At 39.2% G+C, this 24,095-nt stretch overlaps 1 protein-coding gene across 1 annotated transcript in view; it reads right to left on the bottom strand.

The window, feature by feature from the left end:
* The window catches only part of SCFD2 (sec1 family domain containing 2), a 189,363-nt gene that overhangs the window by 125,880 nt on the left and 39,388 nt on the right, over positions 1-24,095 (bottom strand). The window contains exon 4 of the mRNA XM_063135774.1: positions 19,110-19,285. Coding sequence (XP_062991844.1) covers positions 19,110-19,285 — 176 coding nt within the window. The remainder of the gene's footprint in view (positions 1-19,109; positions 19,286-24,095) is intronic.

The following is a 24,095-nucleotide window of genomic DNA, read 5'->3' on the forward strand; positions in this document are numbered from 1 at the left end:
TATTTCCTAGTCTTTGTCTAGAAAGCAGGTTTAAGTTAATAAACACACACTATTAAACTTAATTTATTCCAAGGGGGAAAGTGTATATAACTCTTAAAATGGGTGTCCAAACATCCACTAGTTAAGTACAGACAGTAAGACAATAATCAATTAGGTTTACTTATTCTTCTGGTTATTTTGCAGAAAACTGTGCTATACAAAAAGGCTTTGCAATCTCTTCCCTTTTCACCCTCTTCGGAATTCCTCCCCTTTTGAGTGGCAATTTCCTGCCTTCATTAAACTTTCAGCCTCTTGATTGCTCTGGTTTCTTCTCAGTGGAACCTGTCAGATTCTGTTGTTGATTTTATTATGCCATAAATGGAAGGCTTAAACACAAACGACCCTCCACTAATAACAAATTAAATACCTATAATTGCCAGATGCCAAATCTTCGAAACATGCACAGGGAATTTACCAAGTTCCTTAAGTTGTCTTACTGGGAAATATATTACTACATTTGTGACCAAACAAAAACAAAACAAAACAAAACATAAATTTACAGTTATTTTGCTACAATTTATTGACTTGGTGATGGACCAAAAGGAATAGGATGTTGAAATGTTTTTTTAAAAAACACCCCCAAAAAGCTATACAAGAAGTCTGGAATTTGAAACATAAATCATTTTATAACGTGAAGTGACAGCATTTTAGTCTACTTCTCTGTAAAACTAATGCAGAGCTCTGGCAATGATTCTCAAGTTGTAAGTCCAACTCCAACCTGCAAATCTAAACCACAATGATTTTAAAAATAGGCATTGGCTGATCATGAATCAGTCTATGAGAAAGGCAGATGGCAGCAGTACCTGCATTATATGAAAAGATATTGAAATGCAAATACCCTGTGCTCCACACAGGCTTCTCTGAAAAGTTAGCTGTCCTGTAAGGGAATCAAAATTAAGTATCCAGGACTGCACCATCATCAACAGGACTGGGCATCAGCCAAGCAAGGCCCCTGCAACTACTTTAGGCATAAAAAGGACTAACAGCCAAGCTGAGGAACATTTGCTACTGCTAATAAGTTTCATTAGGTTTTAAAGTTTTATTATATTTTAAAAGATGAAATGTATTTTGACTTTTCTGTAAGACACTTTGAACAATGTTGGGAAAAGAAGAACATAAAAGTTAAAATGGAAACACCCAGTGTAAGTTGCTAGTATGAGTGTGGGCTTCTATGGTGGGAAATGTTGGCAGACTCCATACCTCCCACTGTCTGGCATGGCCTGAAGGATGGCCCTGGAGTACTCTGTACCTTATAAAACAGGAACAACATGGTGTTGAAGCAGCTCTGATGCCGCTTCAGGGAACCTAGCAGAGCAATAACCAGACATCTCTCTGGGCTACCATTTGCCTCCTAAGGTTTGACTGTGTATTATTGTAGTACTGCTATGAAGAACCGGAACAATGGGGGTGGGGACACTTTTTTTAAAAAACCCACCCCTTTTCCCATAGCAGCAAATTGGAAAATTTGGAAAATAATGGCACACATCCAACTGCAAGATTCAGTAAAGAAAGAAAAATGAAAAAGAGAGCCCTTCAAACCTCACCTTGTAAACCAAAAATATTGGTGTAGGGAGGTAAAGCAACAAGGAAGTCACAGTTTCCAGAGAAGTCCCTGTGTTATTTATTTATTTATTAAATTTATATACTGCCCCATAGCTGAAGCTCTCTGGGTGGTTTAGTCTGTTGCAGGAAAAATTCCTGTGGCACCGTAAAGGTTAATATAGTTATTATGGCATACGCTTTAGTCGACTACAGCCCTACATCGTCACATGCAAGGAAATCACAAGTTCCATCCATAGGCATTAACTGCGATGTTCAATTTGTGAAATTTTCATCCATGTCTCACTTGTCCACCCACAACTTCCCCAGAGTTTAGCATCCAGAAGACATGTGTTAAATAAAAAGTAAAAGATGGAATGACCATCAAAATATTCTGTGCCACAATCACCCAGGCAGTGCAGTGGCTTTTGAGAAAGTAAGCAAGGTAATGTAGCATTTATATAGTGCTTTTTGAATATTCACAGCATTTTCTCATTATTCCTTATAGCCATGTAGTAAGGCAGTAGTTCTCAACCTTCCTAATGCCGCGACCCTTTAATACAGTTCCTCATGTTGTGGTGACCCCCAACCATAAAATTATTTTCGTTCTCTACACGATCCATTGTCATGGGATGTTTTGCTAATGAAAATAATACATAACAATAGCTTTAATAATACAAAAGATGATACATGACATAGTTCAGTCAATACAGTTTCCTAAACCATCGGAAATATGTGTTTTCCGATGGTCTTAGGCGACCCCTGTGAAAGGGTCATTCGACCCCCAAAGGGGTCCCGACCCACAGGTTGAGAACCGCTGTAGTAAGGTAAGTAATATGATCTCTATATTACAGAGGGGGGGTCTGATGCTGCAAGACAGGGGTTCCATATGACTGTCCTAGTGATTGTATAGAAGAGGTTACATTTGAATTACAGACTTCTGGTCTCACAGCTCACACTCCCAACTTATCTCAAATACAATACATTTTACAACCAAATTATTCAGGATATTTTGCAATATCATGGCATGGTCAACATATACGCATTTTCTTAATAATTGAGAATATGGAATTATCATAGTTACTTACTTTTTATAACAGTAAATGAAATTTCTATTAAGTAATGACAGAAGGAAAATGTGCCGTCTCTGCTCTTGCATTTAATTCTAATATTTTCAGCAACAAAATAAAATTAATAGTAGGTGGTCTACAATTAATTAGCCAAGAGCACTGAAAAAGATTATTGTGAAAAGACTGGCGAATCTTCAAACAAGAGCACATGCTGTCCATTTTTTTCACAATGAAAAAGTTCTTAAGAGATTTCGATAAAGATTTGCCTCCCTACTTGCAGCCTGCATTTGTAATGTTTATGTAAGTGAGGGATATAAATCTTTTTCAAATGAACCCCACTGTTCTTGAACCAGACTGCTTGTTATAAACTGCCTGTTTCCGTTTTGCCTGCTTAAGCAAGCAATGCAGAGCCTTGCCCTGGACATACTGGAACTAATTTAATGTGTTCCAGGTTTGATCCCCACTCCCTCCTCCCAGCTTTTACGGGTAGATTTTACACAGTGGATTACTGCTGACTTTAACAATGATTCATGTGATAAGTGGGGGCTGATTTGTTTTGCCATCACAGAAAGGGTGCACTGCCAACAAGAATGCCACCAACGGCTGTTAGGAACGAGACAATCCCAATTCCAAAGAAAGGAGCACAAATACACAAGGAAGCCTAACTCGCACACAGAAAATGGCTCCAAAATCCTTATAACACTGCTAAGTCTTATTGTCTTGGTAAAAACAGGAGACGAGATTTTTTTGCAGACGGCTTTATTTGACTTGGAAACAAGCCAACAAACATTCCATTAAACTGTTGTTTTTTTGTACAAAAGGGCTCATGTTTACTGTTCCAAACACAAAACCACCATGGGAGAGAACAGAGCAAATTACAATTCTTTGTACTGCCTAAGGATCTTCTCCTTATTGTTTCGACAGTAATTATCTGAAAAAGACAACCCCAAAGCAATTAGTTACACACACTTGAGCATCACACCAGTGCAGCTAATGTAATGTAAGATATGTTAAGAAAGTCTTGGTGAGGTTGGTATCACTGCAGCTTTTAACCTTTTCCAATGACACATACGTTCGTTCTCTCTCTCTCTCTCTCTCTCATTCACTTTATGTGTGAAATATCTGTGTTTAGTGTGTGAACACAAATTGGAGCTTAGTTAACATTCCACCTTCATTCCCTGCAAAATAACAGTAGATGGCAGTATTGCACTAAATTGCACACTCAACAAAATGTGTTATATTCAGGAAAGATAGAAGATTCCTCTAGATTATGTTTCAGTCCTGTCATCATAATTTTCCAGCACAACAAAACTTATGTTAAACGACAGCAGGAATTTACTCTTTTTTAAAATCAGCTTCATTTATGGGAAGCTTGCTCATTAACACACAATGCAGAAGTGAACAAATATACACCCTCCCCCAATCTTCCCCATGCACCCCTCCCCACTTTGGAAAAACACAATTCAGTGTCAAAAACTGGAACAAACGACTTCTGGTTCCTCACATACCTAAGGGCGCTGTATGCTTCATCTTTGAAATAAAAGATATACTTTAAAAAATGGAGAGATATTTTCAAAAGATTCCACACAGACAAATGTTTACAAGTGCAGCAATTTTCTTCTATATCGTGGAGCTTTTTAATACTTGATAACCTTTGGCAGAAGTGTCAAAGGAAACAAACTGGCATTAGTAAGAAACAGCATCTCAAATGCTTTTCATTCCCTTCGGGGAAGCAAAAAAAGAAAGAAAAGAAAAGAAAAAAGACCCTAGTTGCTAGGTCTTGATGCTAGAATCAGTCTACTGATGAATCTCTATAATGGACAAAGGGCATATGTTCCAGCACAAACAGTAATGCTTAGTCTTCTTCATTTCTGAAAGGCTAATTGGCTGATGGGATCTCTTTCCCAGTTTCTGACTCCCTGAAGCTTGCGAAGGAAGGATGAGGAGAATGAATAATGATTAGGCAATTAAACCACAAACCTAACCTCATTAACCTTGAGTGAATATAAAAACAAGCTAAAAGGACATCAGAGGAACACAAACATCATTAAGGAAAAAATACATGTTTACAAATGATTTCTGTCTTACTCTGCGTGTTTATCAATTTAACCTAAGCAACATTCAGCTGCCACAGTATTTTGAGAGTACTGGAGCTGATCCAGCTATAATTGTGGGCAACTCGTCACATAGCTCCAGGTGCAGACAAACATCCCAATTTACATCAAAAAGATGCATCCAGGTTGTTCATAATTTAGTGTTCATAATTTCAATAAGCTTCTTAATGTCTGTGTGTGTGTGTGTGTGCACGTGTGATATATGTGTATGTATAGGCATTACCTAGAAAGTCACAAAGCAGCTCATGCACTGATGATAAACTGAAACAAGGTATGTTTTATGAGGCTTTTCATTGCCCATAAAATAACATCCCCATTCTTTTCAGTGATCTTTTGCAATACTGATGACAACAGGCTGGGTGTCAGGGGAGAAAGGGAATGTGTACCCAAATCTAGGACAACTATGCCAACGCTTCTTTGCTTCTAGTCAGTCACACTTAGTTAACTAGTTGAGGCAGAAGATGGAAATCTGAACGCGCATCCAAATGTCCCAACTAGAACTGAAGCAGGGGTGGGGCTGGATAACTTGTTACATAGTGCAGGCAGTTCATGAAACTGCCAGAACAGTGTGGCAAAGGAGGGAACGTGGGCCCAACTTTCTTGGCAACGGGGGGCATGTCTAGACCTCCCTGGCTTTCCAAGAGGGAGGGGGAGGAGCTCATGATATTGTGATCACAGGATCCTCCCCCTCTGTCTACATACGGCGTGCAGCATCCCGGGAGGATGGAGGACGTTGCGCCCGCCATTTTTTATCGCAAATGAGCGCAGGAGCGTTCCTGCGCAAAGGTACATGTGTGTGTGTGTTTTAAAAATATTGCTGTTTCCCCCACCCCTGATGGGCCCGAAGCTCTTGAGGAGCTCCACGCCCCGCACCTGGTTCCTGGTTCCTCGTGGTTACGCGTGAGGAACTAGGATGAAACCGTAATGGCCGGCCACACATCCCACGTTCTCGGGATGAGCCTGAGACCGCAGGAAAAACTGTAGTTAAAAGGTATGCCAATATCCCGGGGAAAGGGAGGGATCATCCCTCCCTGCTCCCAGCATCCCCCACAGGGATGATGCCGGGGCGATCCCCGGGATATCAGCAGGTCTAGACATGCCCGGGGATGCATCCCTCTTCATTTGGAATAAAAGTAATGAGGGAGTCCTTTGCTTTCAGTGATGCATTCACTTAGCCAAACCTGGTACATGGTGTAATTTCTGACTGGGATCAAGTACTTTAGACGCTCTCTCAAGAAAAAGAAAAAGAAAAGCTAAAGCAGCAGCAGTTGAGCTGCCATTTATTAGCAGCTTGGTAGGGTGGCTTTGCAAACATTTTTGTTGCTGCCAGACATTTTCTGCAGTGAAGACCGCATCTTGTGAAAATTCAGAGCAGCACTATTAGAAGTGAGGGCCTTTCTTGCCGCATTGTGGCACAAATGTCAACATGTTATAAGAAGTTCCATTCAGATGTCAACTTCAACAAAGCAAATTCTTCCCGCATAATTAGACAGCTGAATTAGAAAATATTTGCTTATTTTATGATCGTGGGGAGCTAGTGGGGCAGGGAAAGGATTATTTTAGAGGTGGTAGAGGACAAATTATTATTATTATTATTATTATTTATTTATATAGCACCATCAATGTACATGGTGCTGTACAGAGTAAAACAGTAAATAGCAAGACCCTGCCGCATAGGCTTACAATCTAATACAAATCAATACAAATCAAAACTTCTCATGGCATTTCCAATATTTAGTGATTGATTCAATTTGTACCCCACCAAGAAAATGCCACTCAAGGCGAATTAAAACATTTTAGAAATAAAACATGATGAAAGCTATAATAAAACAAATACATTAAAAACACAATTAAATGCACAACAGAATAAAAAGATCTATCCAAGACTTAGACAAACCTTTGGCCACAGAATTTGCTATATTCATTTGCATAGTTCTACTACAACTTGCTTCATTTCCTGAACATAGAAATGCACATTGGATCAGTGAGCATGAATCCTTCAAAGAGGAAGCCCGGAGGCCAACTCATTAACAGGAGAGGAAATACAAGTGACAGTGATGTAACATACTCTGGGCAGGGAGACTTCTTCTACATCTCTACTGACAAGCTTTTCAGGTCTATTACTCCTTTGAAGTTTTTGCATCTAGACCAGCTTCAAAAAAGCTACTTTTGGCATGCCCAGTGGCATATGCCTGCCCCGTGGGCTTTTGGGCATCCCCCCACCTCAGTTCCAAAACTGGTCTGCAGGAAACAAGGGTGGGGGATGAAGTTTGAGAAACATATTTCCAGATCCCATTTTGGATAAAAGGAACTAGTTGTGAAGTTCTTCATATCCTGGACATAGCTCCAGGTTAAAAAAATACTTGCTCATGCGTTGTCAGACTTCTTAACATCAGGCATTAACAAATAGGATGGTTGACAGGTGTATCCAAAACAAATATAATATGCTAAGCATGAACCAAAATTAGAAGGGAAAAATTGTTACCTAGAAAGCAGTTGTGTTCTTGCTGCAGAGTTGTCAACTATAAGATCTTTTAAAATAATGTAATCACTACTTATAAACTATCCATTATTGCTACATGGATTGGATGCTATATTTCTTCTGTGTGGCACAAATGACTGTGAGGTCTCTATGTAATGTGAAAAGTCAAAGGGGGGAAATATTTTTCTCATCAGTTAACATCTTGAAATATCTTGCCACTCAAAACAGAGATATTTAATAAGATAAAATGAAAGCTGGAATGTGGTTTCAGTTGAATATATGCTAATAGATACCTCCAACATTAACTGTGCAGAGATGTATGCTTGAATATCCCAAGATCCCAAATACAAGTTGCAAGAATCAAGATGAAGTTCTGTGCATGAACTTTTCAACCTAAGTTTTTTTTTTTTTACCATAAAAACCTCCTTTACAACGGCTAATTAAAGGCACATTTCTGTCAAGACCTTCACTTCATTCTGGTTCTCATTTTGGACTTCTTGCTGTGTCAAAAGTCATGTAGCAAAAGGGAATTCAAGTTTATTATTAAATCAGGACCAAGGTTCCCGCCTCTCCTTATGTCTTCAGTCTAACTCCAACCAAACTTGCTTTAGGTCTTGGCTTAGCATTCTGCTTCTCCAAATAACATTGTGTTACCTACAGCTGTGGATAAAATGTAAACAGATTCCAGGACAACTTTGTTCTACATAATAAAAAGGAGAGGACAGAATACAGTGTATTCACATTTTGCTGCCATTCTTCTATGAAAACCATTGGGAATCAAAGCTAAGTAATCATAACTAGAAATGTTCTAGTGAACAAATGTGTTTAAAAAGTAACTATTTCAGGATTGGGGAACCCCTTGAAAAGTCTTAAGCCTACTTTTACGTATGGCCATTCACGAGTATTTGCAGCCATTGTTTCAGCAACTATCCCCTCCCCCCTTTCACACTGAGTGATCGATTTCTACTAACCAGAAATCAAGTACTAAAAGTGATGAAATAATAACAGTTAGGTTATTATTTGCGTAAAGGGAAATGAAGCCTATTCAGAGCAAGGGCAATGCTTCCTATACTGGCCACAGGGGTGATTCTAATCAATCGAAGATCACTCTAACATTCAAACACTTTCAACACTATAAGAATATAAGAAGTGCCATGCTGGATCAGACCAAGGGTCCATCTAGTCCAGCACTTTGTTCACACAGTGGCTAAAAAGCTGTGAACCAGGTATCAACAAAGCAGGGACCAACAGAGCTGAATATCTTGCAGTTATTCTGAAAATCCTCAATAGAAGGCTTCCCCCTTTTAATAATAATAATTACAACAACAACAACAACAACAACAACAACAACAACAACAACAACAACAAAATGGCAGTCCCCTATTGGGCTAAGACCCTGTTCAAAACAGATGATGTTTTAGTTTATTTATTTTAAACACTTTATGCTGCCCTTCATCATATCAGATTTCAGGGCAGCATACAACATAAAACAACTATAAAAATAAGAAAATAGCAGATAAAAGTTTAAACAAACTTTAAACAGGCACAATGAAAATAAGCAAACCCTATTAAAAATGCCAGAGTAAATAAAAATAGATATATAGCTGTATGAAGTTTGAATTAAGCAGGAAGATCTTAAACTAAGGCCAAACAAACTGCAATTTATGAGGAAATCTGGGGTTTCCAATCCAAGGGTTCCCAGTCCCAAGGTCCACCTGAAGGTGAGAGTTAGCAGGCCACAGGGGGCTGAAACTATGATGCTGCCTGGCAATTGCAGCTGTTTAAAATTATTTTCTTCCCCAACTAAGTTCTGAAACCGCAAGTAAGCTGTGAATGAACAGGAGAGAAACGGCTGCATCACTTGGAGAAATGGCAGGTGTGGGAGAGGTTAAACATCAAGCTTACTTCTGCAAATGCTTCCCAGTCTTGCATTCAAAGTTGTTGTGCCCTGAGGAAATGAAGGGGGCAGGTCCTGCATTTTTAACAAAGGCTGCTTGCATGCAGCAAGGGTGATATATTTTGCAAGCAGACAGAACAGATGTGCTTCTCTAGAATGCAGCCTGTGCATTTGGCTTTGCTTTGGGGTACAACAACAACAACAGGGAGGCAGTAGCTTTTTTAAAAACAAGAACAAGGCGCAAGACGTTTCAGCAATCGGTATATTTTTATTTTCTTAAAGAATGTTATAATCTTTACCTACAGTTCATATGGTACAGAGAGAGGGAAAAACTCTTCTATCCAGATTTTAGGTTATACAATTCCCTTCTCTCCATTATATGGCTAGAACCTCCCCAAAATGTACAATTAGTTCTGTTTACTCAACGGGCCTTTTAAATGTTGTTTTTCATCAAAACAGCAGCACCATGTCCATCTTTTCACGCAACATGACAAACTGTTTTTGAAATTGGAACTTCAGCTTCAAGAACAGCCTGCGGTACGGCATGAGGTCAGTAGCTGAAAGGAAAAAAGGCAAACTTCAACCCTCTGCAAGCCCTCAGGCATGCCTGAAGTAGCTCTTTGAATCAGGGCCAGTATATTTTTGGCTTGAAGTATTAACTTAACTGATTCCTATCCAGGTCAAAGGGAAAGAAACTGAAGTTGTTTCACAAAATACAAGAATGGCAATCAAGACATATTTCCAAGGAACAAGTCAACCAACTTCAACGTATTCATAAATGATCTGGAACTAGGAGTGAGTAGTGAAGTGGCTACATTTGCTGATGACACCGAATAATTTAGGTTGGTTAAAACAAAATGGGATTGTGAAGAGCTCCAAAAGGATCTCTCCAAGCTGAGAGAGTGGGCATCCAAATGGTAGGTGAGGTTCAATGTCAGCAAGTGTAAAGTGATGTACGTTGGGACGAAAAAAACCAACTTCAAGTACAACCTGATGGGATCTAAACTGGTGGTTACTGACCAAGAAAGAGATACTGACGTTGTACTAGACAGCTCGATGAAAATGTCAACCCAGTGTTCAGCCACTGTAAGGTAGGCAAACTCCATATTAGGCATTATTAGAAAAGGAATTGAGAATAAAACTGCCAGTATCATACTGCTTTTATACAAATCCATGGTGTGATGACACCTAAAATACTTCGTTCTGTTCTGATCACCACACCTAAAAAAAAAAGTATTGTAGAGCTGAAAAAAGTGCAGAAAAGGGCAACTAAAATGATTAGGGGACTGGAGCATCTTCCCTATGATGGAAAGTTACAACAGCTGGGATTGTTTAGCTTGGAAAAAAGGAGGCTAAGGGGAGACCTGATAGAGGTGTACAAAATTATGCGTGGTGTGGAGAATGCGGATAGGGAGACATTTTTCTGCCTCTCCCATAATACTAGAACCCAGGTCTAGAACGATTGATGATTGGTGAGAGAGTCAGGACAGATAAAAGGAAGTACTTCTTCACACAGCACATAGTTAAACAATGGAGTTCACTACCACAAGATGTGGTGATGGCCACCAATTTGGATGGCTTTCAAAGGGGTTGGAAAAATTCCTGGCGGAGAAGGCCATCAATGGCTACTAGTTATGATGGCTATGTGCTACCTCTAGTATCAGAGGCAGTATGCCTATGTACACCAGTTGCTGGGGAACTTGGGCAGGAGGGTGATGTTGCACTCATGTCCTGCTCATAGGTTTCCTGTGAACAGCTGGTTGGCCACTTTGTGAACAGAATGCTGGACTAGATGGACCCTTGGTCTTATCCAGTATGGCTCTCCTTATGTTCTACAAATGAAGAAAGCCATTGCAAGGCAGTCACTCCCAATTATATGAAACATGTTTCTGTTATCTTTGAAAGTTTTGCAATTTCGAAACATTCCATACAGTAGAAGCTAACTCAAGGGCATTAAGTACATACTTCCAAACACAAAAATGTAATGATTTTTAAAAAATAAATAAATAAATCTCTAAATGTTCACCAGATGTGACACACATGTCTCTTCCTTAAAAAATGATGACGCACCTCAAACATTGACTATAATAAAATCAATGTGATACTAATCATTAAAAATGCTTTACAAATATCAGTAAAAGCAATTGTGCAAATTACTCTCTCTCTCTCTCTCTCTTGAGGAAATCCTAAAATTGCCTAACCTTTCAAAAGTCTCTATTTGAACAAAATATGTTTCTTTGTTCAGCGAGATCCAAGATTATATCGACACCTATTATACCTATTCAGGACATCCAGTTCTATTATGCCCCAACTAGTGGATTGCTCCTCAGACGACGATTTGGAGGCCTCAGTAACTGACAATGCCAAGAATTGTCCATACCAATGTAGGAAGAGGAGCGTGGGCCCTTGGGAAAGTCTGTCAAGGATCTATCCCATCTTTCTGCGATAAAGCAATCTCCACTTCAGAGGCCGAGGTAAAATGATTGCTCAGCCTCCTGAAGCGACAATACCTGAAGAGGCAGACTCAAGTCCTTGCACTCAGAAGAAGTGCACAATTATAGCAAAAGATTCCTCATGAGTAAAGGGCTCCTCATGTGTAGAGGCTCTCCTCAAAAGGAAGACTTTGTGCAGAAATTCTAATGGGCACAGATGAAGCTTGGGTAGAGTTCTAGCAGCTCCTGCTAAAAAGTCTCAGTTCTAGACTGGGAGAGCAGCTGGAACAACGTCTTACTAGTAGCTCCAGTGCTTTATATCTCTGACCTTGCTCTGTGACTGTGCCTTTGGACTCCAACTTGTCTTTTCTTCTTGGATTGTGTTTGACTACTCATCCATGTTTCCACCTCAAATTTTTCTTTTGGAACTCACCCTCTTGCCTGGTAATACTGTGTCTTTGACTACTGCCTTTTTCCTGACTACTCTTGCCTTGAGCTGCTCTCTTGCTGGATTGATCCCTCTGTACTTGACCATTTGTCCGTTTATTGATTTGCCCCTCAATTTGCCCTAAGACTGAGCCTGAACCAGCCAAAGCAGGACAAGTTCCTCCACCATATGCAGAAATCCATCTTTCATCATTTACATTACAAATGTGGAGAGCGTATCATCCTGTTGATAATTACTTGAAAGTCTTTAATACTCAGGAAAGCAAACTGAAAATTAGTTCAATTCTGGTTTTCCTAATTAGAGAAAAATACATTTGAGAGACTATATACAGAAAGTTGCCATAAATGCTTAACCACACCTTTTAAAATTTGTGACAGCTGCTATGACCTAAAAGTACAAAGGTTGTTTGGTCTCCAGATGCAGCACATTCTTGACATCTTCAATGGGATTATCAACGATGTTGATCTCTCCATATGAATTGTCTGGGCTTGCTTACAGCAAGATTACGGCCTCTTAATATGTTTCCATCACCATTCAAGGGCTTAAACAGATAAAGAAGCAGGTAAACAAGCGAAGAACATTTTGTTACTTTAAGGCCCATGAACCTCATCTCTATTGTTAACCCTCATCTGAACAATCCCATGCTCATGCTTTCAGTTATATAGTATAAGAATAGATGCTATTTGAAATCCAGAGCTGGCTGAGTGACCTAAGATAACTGACAAAGGGGTGTAACTAGCACATTGAGCTAGCACATGGGTGGCCAACCTGGACACAAGTGCCACAGGAACTTCTGACAGTTGGAGTCCTACACATGTGGACATGTGTAGGACTCCTATGGCTATACCATACAAACAAGACTGTAATTTTATCTGCCTTTCCCATGTTGTACTGCTGCTTAATCAACAGAGGCAAAAGCACATCTAAAGCACTGTATATGTATCTCATTGCACAATATAGTGGTACACCTATACAAAGGGCATGATATTTAACACACAGATGACAAAATACTTGGCTATCCTTGGCCTAGAATATGTTATGTTTACTTGACAAAGTACTAAGGATTGTTGAAGTGGTGTACTATAACCCATAAATAAAGAAGTCATAAAACTACCCCTTGGCTTCAAGTTGAGGGATGTTTGAAATGTTCAGAAAAGCACAGGGCACAGTCCCCTCCTTGCCCTGTATCATTTCAAAATGTTGAGGGGAATGCTCCATTATACAAATAAATAATATGCTAAAAGCATACATTATATGCTTTTAGACGCCAGGTGAAGACCTTTTTATTCTCCCAGCATTTTAACAGTCTATAAATAAATTTTAACTTGGTGTTTTAAATTTGTAATCTTGCATTGCTGCTGTTTTTATCTGGTTGAGTTTTTATATTGTATTTTATATTATGGTTTTATACTGTTGTCTTATACTTTGAATGTTTTTAATTTTTGTGAACCGCCCAGAGAGCTCCAGCTATTAGGCGGTATAGAAATGAAATAAATAAATAAATAAAATAATCCAGCATGTTGAATTTCACAGTGTAAATTAATGGGATAGGATGTAAAAAGCCTGCAAAGCAAAGACATTTCACCACTAGTGTGTGAAAATGTGTTCATTCCAAACTATTGAGAAAATTATAGATTTTTTTTCATTTTATAAAATGCAGATAATCAGAGCAGCCCTGATCCAAAAATCTCTGCAGAGTCAAAGAAGCAGTTTGAGATGATGGAGGAAGAGACAGAAGAGGGAGTCCAAAGATGCAGACAGAGACAATGGACAAATGGACTTGTTTCTTACTCTGAGTCATCCAACTGAAAAAGTGATATACTGCATTACTATTCCCAGTTAGATCATCATATTCCTGAAACTTGACAGTGTTAGTTAATGGTATAAAATACTCCATCTGTCACACACTCAAGTATGGCATTTGGGAACAGCTGACATCTCCAAACTTACAAATCAATCTGTTTGTCTTGTAAATGACAAAGGAAAGAAAGACAGCTCACTCGTATACCGGTACTTTTTAAAAAAAGGATCCAGAATGGAAGAGCAAGATATGAAAACTATCTTATTCCCTTGACTAGCTCTCATCCAGTAGCACAAGAGAATAAACTGTCTACTCCAATCAAACACATATTGTTGGCTATTTTTAAAAAGATTTGCTTTTTCTGAAGAAATATATATATATATGCCAGTATTGTCCATACTTTCCATTTCCTTTGGTTACTGAGATCCCCAGTTGTCCTGTTATTTTGGGGGGCTCCAAGGCAAGGTTTTTATGTTGATATTGCTTTGCCTTATACACAGAATTTTATTGTGGGGGGGAGCTGTCACTGTCTTCTACACATAATCTTCCCACGTTTTCCTATTGCTTCTTTTATTTATTTATTTATTTATTTATTTATTACATTTCTATACCGCCCAATAGCCGGAGCTCATCTTAACACAAAAAAAATTCATTAATAAGAAAAGACACTTTTGACCGGGTTCAGACAATACGATAACCAACAATGGTTTAAATAGTTGACGGTTATTTATATACCGCCCCATAGCCGAAGCTCTCTAGGCAGTTTACAAAACACTATGCATTTCCAAATTTTTCTCAGTATTTAACCCACCATTAGTTATTGTGTTGTGTGAAGGGAGTTTTTTTAAATCAACAGTTGGTTATTTGGCCCAAATAACCAATGCAAATAACCAACTCTGTGCAGAGTTGGCTATTTGAGCCACCATTGGTTATTTTGTTGCGTGGAGGGCACATTGGTTATTTCCTCAGCCACTGTTGGTTATTTTATCAGCCACAGAGTCGCAAGGCAAGAGTGGTCAAAGCGCTGGCTGCTGCTCTAGTCCAGCTGGTAGGATAGATTTCCAGCAGCAATGGCTGAGGGGATACTATCTGGAGGACTGAGGGAGGGGGAGAGGGCAGGGGATGAGTGAGTCAACTCAGCTTGGACTAATAGTCAACTCAACACTGATCCTAATCCATACCACAGTTGATTATTATCATGTTGTGTGGGGAGTGCCCTGGATAAACAACTGTTGACTTGATTATTACCCAACCGTTGACTATCGTGTAGTCTGAATGCAGTCATTGCCTTCTAATGGTTGCACTAGGACCCCTCTGTCTGGAAGCAGCCCTTGACTCTAAAATCATAGTCTTGTTCCTGCAGACTAACTAAGCAAGGGCAGGACAGAAGAGCTATCATTTACACTTGTTGACCTCTAACCTAATTATATCATCAGAAGCTAACCTCCTCACCCTCAGCTCCCTCCGGTATGCAAGGAATGGGAACTCCAGGACTTGCAAATATCTTTCTGATTGCTGAGGCACTATCCTAATCAAGTTACCTCATCAAGGTACATTTCGATTCAGTCAATGCAGAGTCCTGATGAGAAAAAACGTTCCATTCTAGGCTGAAGATCAATACTTACATGTGTTGATCAGTCGCACATATACACATGCATGCTGTGGGACACATATGACTAGGCACATACAGTAACACTGGCCAACTTTATTCTTCTCCATACAGCATCAGAAAACAGACTTGGGGAATGTCGAATAACAGGATATGTAACTCCCTCTCACAACTCCTCCTCATGGAAAGCTCTATGAACATTATTTTTATACAAAACTACTTTTAGCATGGTCTGACTGCCAAATCATATAGTACTATGCTGGTGCAGGAGCTACTCTCCTATAGTTCCTTTCCATGCTGCTCCAATAACAACACTATGTTAGAAGCTCATGGCTGTAGATAGTCCCTACACAAATGTCACTAGGCTCCTAGGGAGGGCAACGTTTGCATGAGACAGAGCCATGCCATTCACCCTACTCATGTGTATCACACATAAAAACATTACAGAGCAGCGTGCAAAAAAGAGTTCTGCTCTCACACTGTTGTGGTAATCAAATCAAATAGAGTCAAGTGCAAATCAAGCTTTAAAAAGGGGTTTGGATAACTGTTGGATAAGACAAGTGGTGAGATTAATCGAAGGAAAATCCACTTTGAAAGTTGAATTCTCATGGAAATCAACGGGGTGTAAATTAGTCATGTCCCGTTGATTTCAATAGGATTAAAGCATGATTGACTTTCTGTGGATCCCACCAAATGGCATGTATAATTATAACCTTGTGTACCTCTGTAAAATTTATCAAACAAAGAAAACATGGAATTTGTATTTTAAATGACTAAATTAGATAGTTAAAATGGTATCTACGTCAAAATACAAAGTAAGATTTAGGAATATCTCATAAGACAAAACTGTTAATGGACTAATTATGTTTGAATGAAGAGCATGTGGAAAGAAGGGCTGGCACCTGGGGGAAAAATGGATGCACAGAGACAATTTTAAGTTGCTTCCCAATGCAACTGTATCACAAGGCAAGGTGAACATGTGCAACACCTCTCAATGTACAAATCCAGCCATTTGTGGTCACATGGACAAAATAGCTGCATCCTTCCTTTGTGTAGGCATGTGACATTTTTCTTCTTTATTTTAGAAAGCCTCCAATGACACACTTTGGCAACCACAACTCTACGGTACTTTAATCAATCAATCAATTAATTATATGTCTATTCCATCTCTTGATTTTCATGCTCAAGGCAGATTATAAAACCAAAATTCCCCAGGGCACTTACAACAATCAATGCAAATTGCTAATATGAATCATATGATAAGTCATAAAAAGTTATTACTAAATTTATGGGTTTGGTTCCTTCCTCTGCTGATAACAGCTGATATTCCTAAGAAATCCTCCTTGGAACCAGAGGACTGTGCTAACTATCAGATGGTCGTAAATCTTCCCTTTTGGGGCAAGGTGTGATAGTGGCGGCTATTCAGTGCCAAGAATTCTTGGATGACACTGATCATCTGAATCTTTCAGTCTGTTTTGGCACCAAAACTGCCACCTTGCCAGATGACTTTTGCTGGGGGAAGAAATGAGGGAGTGAAGCCCAGCTAATTCTCCTGGATGTCTCAAAACTTTCCACATTCCATCAACCATGGTATCCTTGTGAACCACTTAGAACAATGGAACAAGGGACACTGTGCTCCAGTGAGTCTATTTCTACCTGGTAAGTTGTTTCTAGAAGGTGGAATAAGGGAGAATTGCTCCATCCTGTGGGATGTGTGTTATGGGGTTCTGCAAAGTTTAATTTTGTTCCCCATGTTGTTTGACTTCTCTATGAAACCACTGAGTGAGGTCATCCAGGGTATGAATCAATATGCCAGACTGAGGTAACATCAGTATGCTGAGGACATCCAACCCTATTTTTTATTTTCATCTGATACAGTTAAGTTGATAGACATACTAAATAGAGTTCTGGAATCCAGATAAAATGGAGGTGTATGCTGAGGACATCATCTGCTGCAGTTAAGGTGATAGACATGCTAAACAGAGTTCTGGAGTCCAGATAAAATGGACGTCCTGTTGGTTTGTGGCTCCTCTGTCTAAGGAGGTGGTGTGCAGCCATTTAATTCATTTTAACTGCTTTTATGGTATTTTATGCTGTCCTGCTGTCTCTGGTGTACTTTGTATGATTTATCTTTCTAAAAATACTTTATCAAGATACTTTGAAAATGTGTTTAAAAACAGGATAAAGCTATTCTTCTACAGAAGCAGCAATGATGACAAAAGGTTGGGTGGTGGGAGAGAAGCGACATGACCAGAACCATAAAGAGAGTGGTCTACACTGATATGATGTTGTGCCATCTCTGAAACTAAGCAGTCTTGGGCCTGGCCAGTATCAAGGTGGCAACCTGCTCAGCCAGCCCATGTATTCTACACTCTGTGGAGAAAGGCCAGGGTAAAAATGTGGTAAACAAAATAAAACAAAGTCTGGCCAAGGCTAAAAGTTGTTGTTATTTAGAGAAGGACTGTGCTACTACTAAGCTACAAGTCCTTCCCCTAAGCACAGTCATATTCAGAATATTAAAAACGAGCTATGAGGCTTTACTTTTCTCTCTCTCTCGATCCGTGGGTTCCCCCCACCAACATGCTTGAAATAGGACTGTGTGACCTGCTTCAGAACACAGAAAATTGCAAGCCGTATGGATCATGTAATTCAGAGTAATTGTTGTTTAACTGCAGAAAATGAATGTATACTTAGGAAGCAATTATAATACTGGAGAGGAAAGTTTGCTTTGGCTCAAATTCTTAACCTATTATAAAGGTTGGAAGGTAATGGGTATAAAGCCAGAGATGGGTATGATTAGGAAAATGCTTGGTAACAACTGGCAATCAAAATATATATTTTAAAATGTTTTCTTGCCTTCTGCCCTTTTCCTTTTCCTGCATTTTTCTTTGCTTGTGACTTATATTGCTGTTGCATTTCCAATGGGCGTTTTACACAGGATTGAACCTATACTTTCATTTTGGTTCAAATAAAATTATAGCTGGTATGACCACACTTTAGACACCATTGGTATGATCCAGCCAAAGCCAGACAACTTTTAATAGCCTGATCATATGCATGTTCAAAGGGACTTATACACAACTGCAGTATCACTTGCAGTATCACTTGATTTCAATGGGAGAAGTTTAAGCATAAGCTTAACTCTCCCGTATAGTTCAATGAGACTTAAAATGGATTAATCTCAGCTAGATTGTGGCCTAGGGTGTTTAATAGGAGCAAAGATGTTTTAGAAAATTCAGGCCCAGCTAGTTTTGTATATAACCCGACTTGCAAATGCCCTCTGGGTGATTTACAATAATAAAACCAAACCACCACCACCACAAAATAACAAATAAATAAATACAAATAATAACAATACAACAAAGTATCAAAAACACAATATTAAACACTAAAACATTTAAAATTTTAAAAACACTGAAAAATCATTATGAATAAATAAAAGTAACAATGGAACAGATTAAATATTAAATGCTTGCTTATGGACAATGAAGAAGCCAGGCAGATCTCACTGAGAAGGGTATTCCACAGACAGGGGACCACTATAGAAAAGTCCATTTCCCTATGAGGGAACTGCCACTCCGAACATAGCATGAGGAGGGGTGTTGGCGCAAAACACAGAACTATAAATGAGAGCCTTAAGTCTTATCCACTCCTAATAAAGTTCACAACATACTGTACCTGCACAAGTACCCTTTCAAAAGCTAGAAAGTTGTCCCATTTGGCACTTTGAGGGTGTTTTAGCGTCTGCACAATAGCCAGTGCAATCTGCAGAAGCCCACAATGGTTCTCAAGAGCTTCAAACTTCTTTTTGAAGAGCAGGATATATGAGCTGAGCTGTTCAGGGGTGACTCTTCCTGTCAAAGAAAAAAATACATTACATACATTTCTCAACAGTGTATGAGTAGATGAAGAGCTTCATCCCACATACCTATTTCCCTCGAATTATCCCCTACAGCAGTGGTTCCCAATTGGTGGTCTGTGGACCCCAGGGGGTCCGCGTAACCCACCCAGGGGGTCTGTGGCACCATTAATCTATTAGCTCTGCAAGGTCCACATTTTAATAAAAGAAAATACGCCGTCTCCCGCGCTCCATTTGCTTCGACAGTGACGTCATACGCGAAAGCACTTGCATGATTTAGCGACTAGCTTCAGAGGTTACTTCTCTGCACCTAATCCTGAAAACTCATGGAGAAGGGATCCTTTTGAATGTGGTGATGTACAACTAACAACTCCATCTGCGGAAGAGCAAGATGCACTTGCTGACGTGACTTGTGATGGTTCACTGAAATCATTTTTCAAAGAATATAGACTGGACCAATTTTGGGTGAAGGATTTTCCTGATTATAAGAAGTTAGGTGAAAAAGCTTTGAAACATCTAGTTCCCTTTTGTTCCACATATCTTTGTGAACAAACATTTTTGACATTTTGTTATATGAAGAACAAGCATAAAAATAGGCTCGTTGTTGATCCAGATTTGAGATTAAAAGTAGGAAATATTGAACCAGATGTGGAAGGGATTGTTTGGGACGAAAAGAGGCATGATTTCTCCCATCACATTTAAGTTTAGTAGCTGATAGACATGTCATAATTTGTTCAACTGTAAACTAGACGTTAGTAAAATTTAATTCATCTTGATATTCCTAACTAAATCATTGTCATTTTTGCATGGTAATATCACAATTTTTATGATCTGTTTTTTAGTATACCTAAAATCCTTTGCTTATTAGGGGCAAAAAATTGCTTCGCACAGGTAACTACCGTAGAGATAACAATTTTTTCAAAAGTAGGGGGTCCATGGCTTGGCATTTGAAAAACAAGGGGTCCGCAGTGCTTGGGAACCACTGCCCTACAGCACTAAGCTGTCGCCGTTGTTATTGTTGTTGTTGCTACCGGGCGGCTAGATCCTTTGCATACCAGGAAATGGGTTTAAGGGAGGAAATGTAAAAAAATCATTAAAAATCAATGGATGACCCAATCTGATTCAAATTTGGTATGCTTAAAGCTCTTCTTAATATCTATTACTGTGACAATTTTGATGTCTTTAGCTTTAAAGCTTATGCAGATGTAAGCATTTGTTTATTTTTTCTTCAAATCCTGCTCCTGCGCCCCAGTGGCCGCTCGGAAAACAACAAATGATACACTCGAAAACTACTAGCAAAATATTGCACTGGCAAAAGTTAAGAAGCACAATTAAAGCAGGATGCATGGGAGTACTTCACAATAAAAGCAGATTATAAGCTTGAAAACTTTGGAGTCCTTTGCACGCAATTCGCAGTGAGTGCACAATATAACGTTGATGTGATAAAGCTCAAAGGCAGCAAATGTTACTTAAGGACAGCAATACTTATGGAATGGGTTCTGTTCCACCAAGAAGTTTTCTCGTTTGTACAACACAAGGCCTTCTTTCATAACATAATGGCCAGGTTTTGCCACTTTTACAAGAACAGTATCATCCAGTAACCATAAGATTTTGTGAACCGCCCAGAGAGCTTCAGCTATTGGGTGGTATAAAAATGTAATAAATAAATAAATAAATAAATAAAGATGGGTTACTGGAATGCATACCACACCACAAATATAAGCATAAGACTATGAAAAATCACTGCAGACCATCCTAACACCCCTCCGTTTTTGGCAATTATAGCCAGCCTCTGTCAATACAAAACAACAACAATGAATTGCCACTGAATTTGTTGCATTTAATGGATTTAATGGATGTAATAAACTACTAGATTATGCAAAAACAAAAGTTGTGTGTGTGCCTGAAGTGATAACTCACAAGGAAGGATAATCAAAATATGTGCCCTGCCAAAAGCCCTTGTTTCCTTGGTGCACCCATCTTTTCTCACTTCGACACAATATATTGCTGCCACTTAATGTGCCCAGAACAATAGGATCAAAAGAAACCCACAGCTGGTAATCCTTTGCCCCACTCTGCTAATTTCACCATTATGCAAGAGGCATGCCATTCCCTGCTGGCATTACCATATACATTTTTCTCTTGTGCTTCAAAATGAGCTTTCAAAGACATTACTAGAAAAACATTTCCCTTCCAATATAATGGGTTTGATCCAAAGAACTGTGAGATGGAGGAAAAGAGCAGCTGATGCTATTTCGCCAAATGCTCACGTAAGCACTCATGCCAAGTAATAATAGATGGATTCTGTAACAACTCTCATGCTGACACAATAAAAAGAACTTCTTTTGGATTTTGTTGCACTTTTCTAACAGACTTCTGGCATGATGGCTATTTTCCTTCAATTCAGTTCTTCAGATTCAAAAACAAGGATGCCCGAGAAAATTCGCTTGCAAAACACCAAGGCAAAGAAGTCAACAAAATATCATATACATCAAGCTGACAACACTTTTGCTTGGTTAAAAGCTGGCAAAAGCGTCTCATACTGAGCCCACAAAGGCTAAAAAAAGGATCCATAGCCTTGTGTGTTTTCAGACTAAAAATTTGAACTTCTGGTCATGCTTTAATATATTTCCTTTAAAGCTGTGTCAGGCAAATTGTCATGGTGATTTGAAAATGTCAACCCTCGTGCTTACAGTGAGTACTTTTTCGCCTTTAGCAATAAGGACATATAGCAGCTTGCTCAAAATCTAATTTCTTCATACAAAAGAAGAAGAAGAAAGATAAAACCATCTTCCCTCTTTTTCTCAAAACATTATATTTAGAGAAAGTGTAAAATAGTCTAACATTTCATAAACCCAAAGCTAGCACTCCTTATTGGAAGGAAAGGCCATCTGTGATATGTTGTATGCTGCAGTACTATGTGTTCCTTGGAGAGGGCTATCATGACATGTTTTTCCTTTTAGATTTGACTTCTGGCCTTTGCTGGTATATCAAAAAATATGCTCATCTTTCAGCTCCAGGCCTAGTGAAGTCTGGAAGCCTGATTTAAACTAGAAGCCTGATTAGTCCTCCTGAAGAATTGCCAAGAGCAAGGGCTTACTGTCTTATTGAAGAAGATTGACAGCAGTAGATAAAGCTTAACAAGATGTGAAGTTCTTCACTTCCTTATGCCTCCTCATAACTTCTTACTCCCTTTGTCACTCCCTCCATTCTGCGGAAACAAATGTTCTCACCTCATTCTGCTTCAGTCTTTCTCTCCTGTGTTCTGCCATTCTACTTCTGCTGCTAATGAGTCAAACCAATTCCCTCTTTTCTTTTAAAACATCACCTGAAAAATCTGATTTTGCAGGGTTTTTTGCTGAACTACCAAAGCCATACATATTCTCTGCTCCCCCTCACCATCTTTCTAGTGCTGTGGTCTCCGACAGGGTACCCATGGGCATCAACAGCACCATCTTTATTTTCAAGAATGCCTTTGGGCCCCTTATAAGTTCAGAGGCATTTTTTGGGGGGGGGGGAAGGTGTGTGGCTGCATTCCAGCAAAAGAAAAGGTAAGCTGGAGAGTGTTTGGGAGCATCTGAGAGGTAGGGGTGGGTGTTTTTCCTTTGTTGTGTGTTTTTGCCTTCTTGTGTGGGAGTGGGTGTTTTGCCTGTATTTGTGTTTCTCTGAGCACCACCAGTTTGCCTTCTGTGAAATGGTATTTTGTTGTGCATTGTAAAGGCATTTGGGGCTAGACCCCCATCTCTGCCTTGTACGCAGTTTCTTGACTTGTCTCTATGCTTCATCAGTTTGCCTTCTGTGAAATGGGTGTTGGAGCAGAAAACTGTGGGTTCAAACAAATGCTCTTTGTGTTTTGGAGCTGAGACCCTTTTACCGAGGTTCTTGGGCAAGTTACTTTTCTTTGAGCCTAACCAGTTTGCCTTCTGGTAGCCATTTTGTGAGAACACCCATGATACTCAAAATTTGAAATGTGCCGACTGACCCAAGAAGATTGGGGAACCATGTTCTAGTGATACCACTTCTGTAAGTGTGCAGCGCCTAGCAAATAATATTAATTTGTGGCAATAACTACGAACTGAACCTTTTATATCCACAGTTACATCAATGCCCAGTGTGACTGCAAAAATTCTGTTCTCTTGGAAACTTGTATGAATGTGTGTGTGTGTGTGTGTGTGTGTGTGTGTGTGTACACATATGAGAAAGAGGGAAAGAGAGAGAGAGAGAAATCTTCATGAGTTTTCTTTTTAATCTTCTTTAAGGTATGTTGCCCACAAGTTATTTTGTATCTGGGCATGGATTTCTGAGTACAAAATGTACATGAACTCAATGAGGTAGAAATAGAACTTATATGTTTCAAATGAGGGGAGGCAGTTACATAAAATAACTCAAGAAAGTGGGCCCCTGATCTTTTCCATGTTTTGGACTGAACATATTTTGAAAGCTGCATTTGAAATATTCATGCACTATTCATTCCTAATAATGCACATTCTACTTAGATACCTATACCACAGTGCAAAAAGTTAAGGCTCGATCATGGTAGCCTTGGCATTCCTGTAGGACAAACATCTTTACAAGAAAACTTTATTCTCCAGGACTGATTGATTAGTGCTAAAGATGTCATGTTCTTAAAATTCAGTATCTCAAAGGAGACTGTGGTTCTTTACTTCAGACTTTATGAATGAACGAGGTGTAAAAAAGAAGAGTTCAGCAATACTGAAGGTGTTTGAATAGATGTAGCCTTTCATTTTGAATGTTATATCTAGTTAATTATCTCCTCAGGGACCAATTAATAGGGGAGTAAACTT

The sequence above is a fragment of the Elgaria multicarinata genome, chromosome 10 (assembly GCF_023053635.1).
Source record: "Elgaria multicarinata webbii isolate HBS135686 ecotype San Diego chromosome 10, rElgMul1.1.pri, whole genome shotgun sequence".
In the NCBI taxonomy this organism is placed as follows: Eukaryota; Metazoa; Chordata; class Lepidosauria; order Squamata; family Anguidae; genus Elgaria; species Elgaria multicarinata.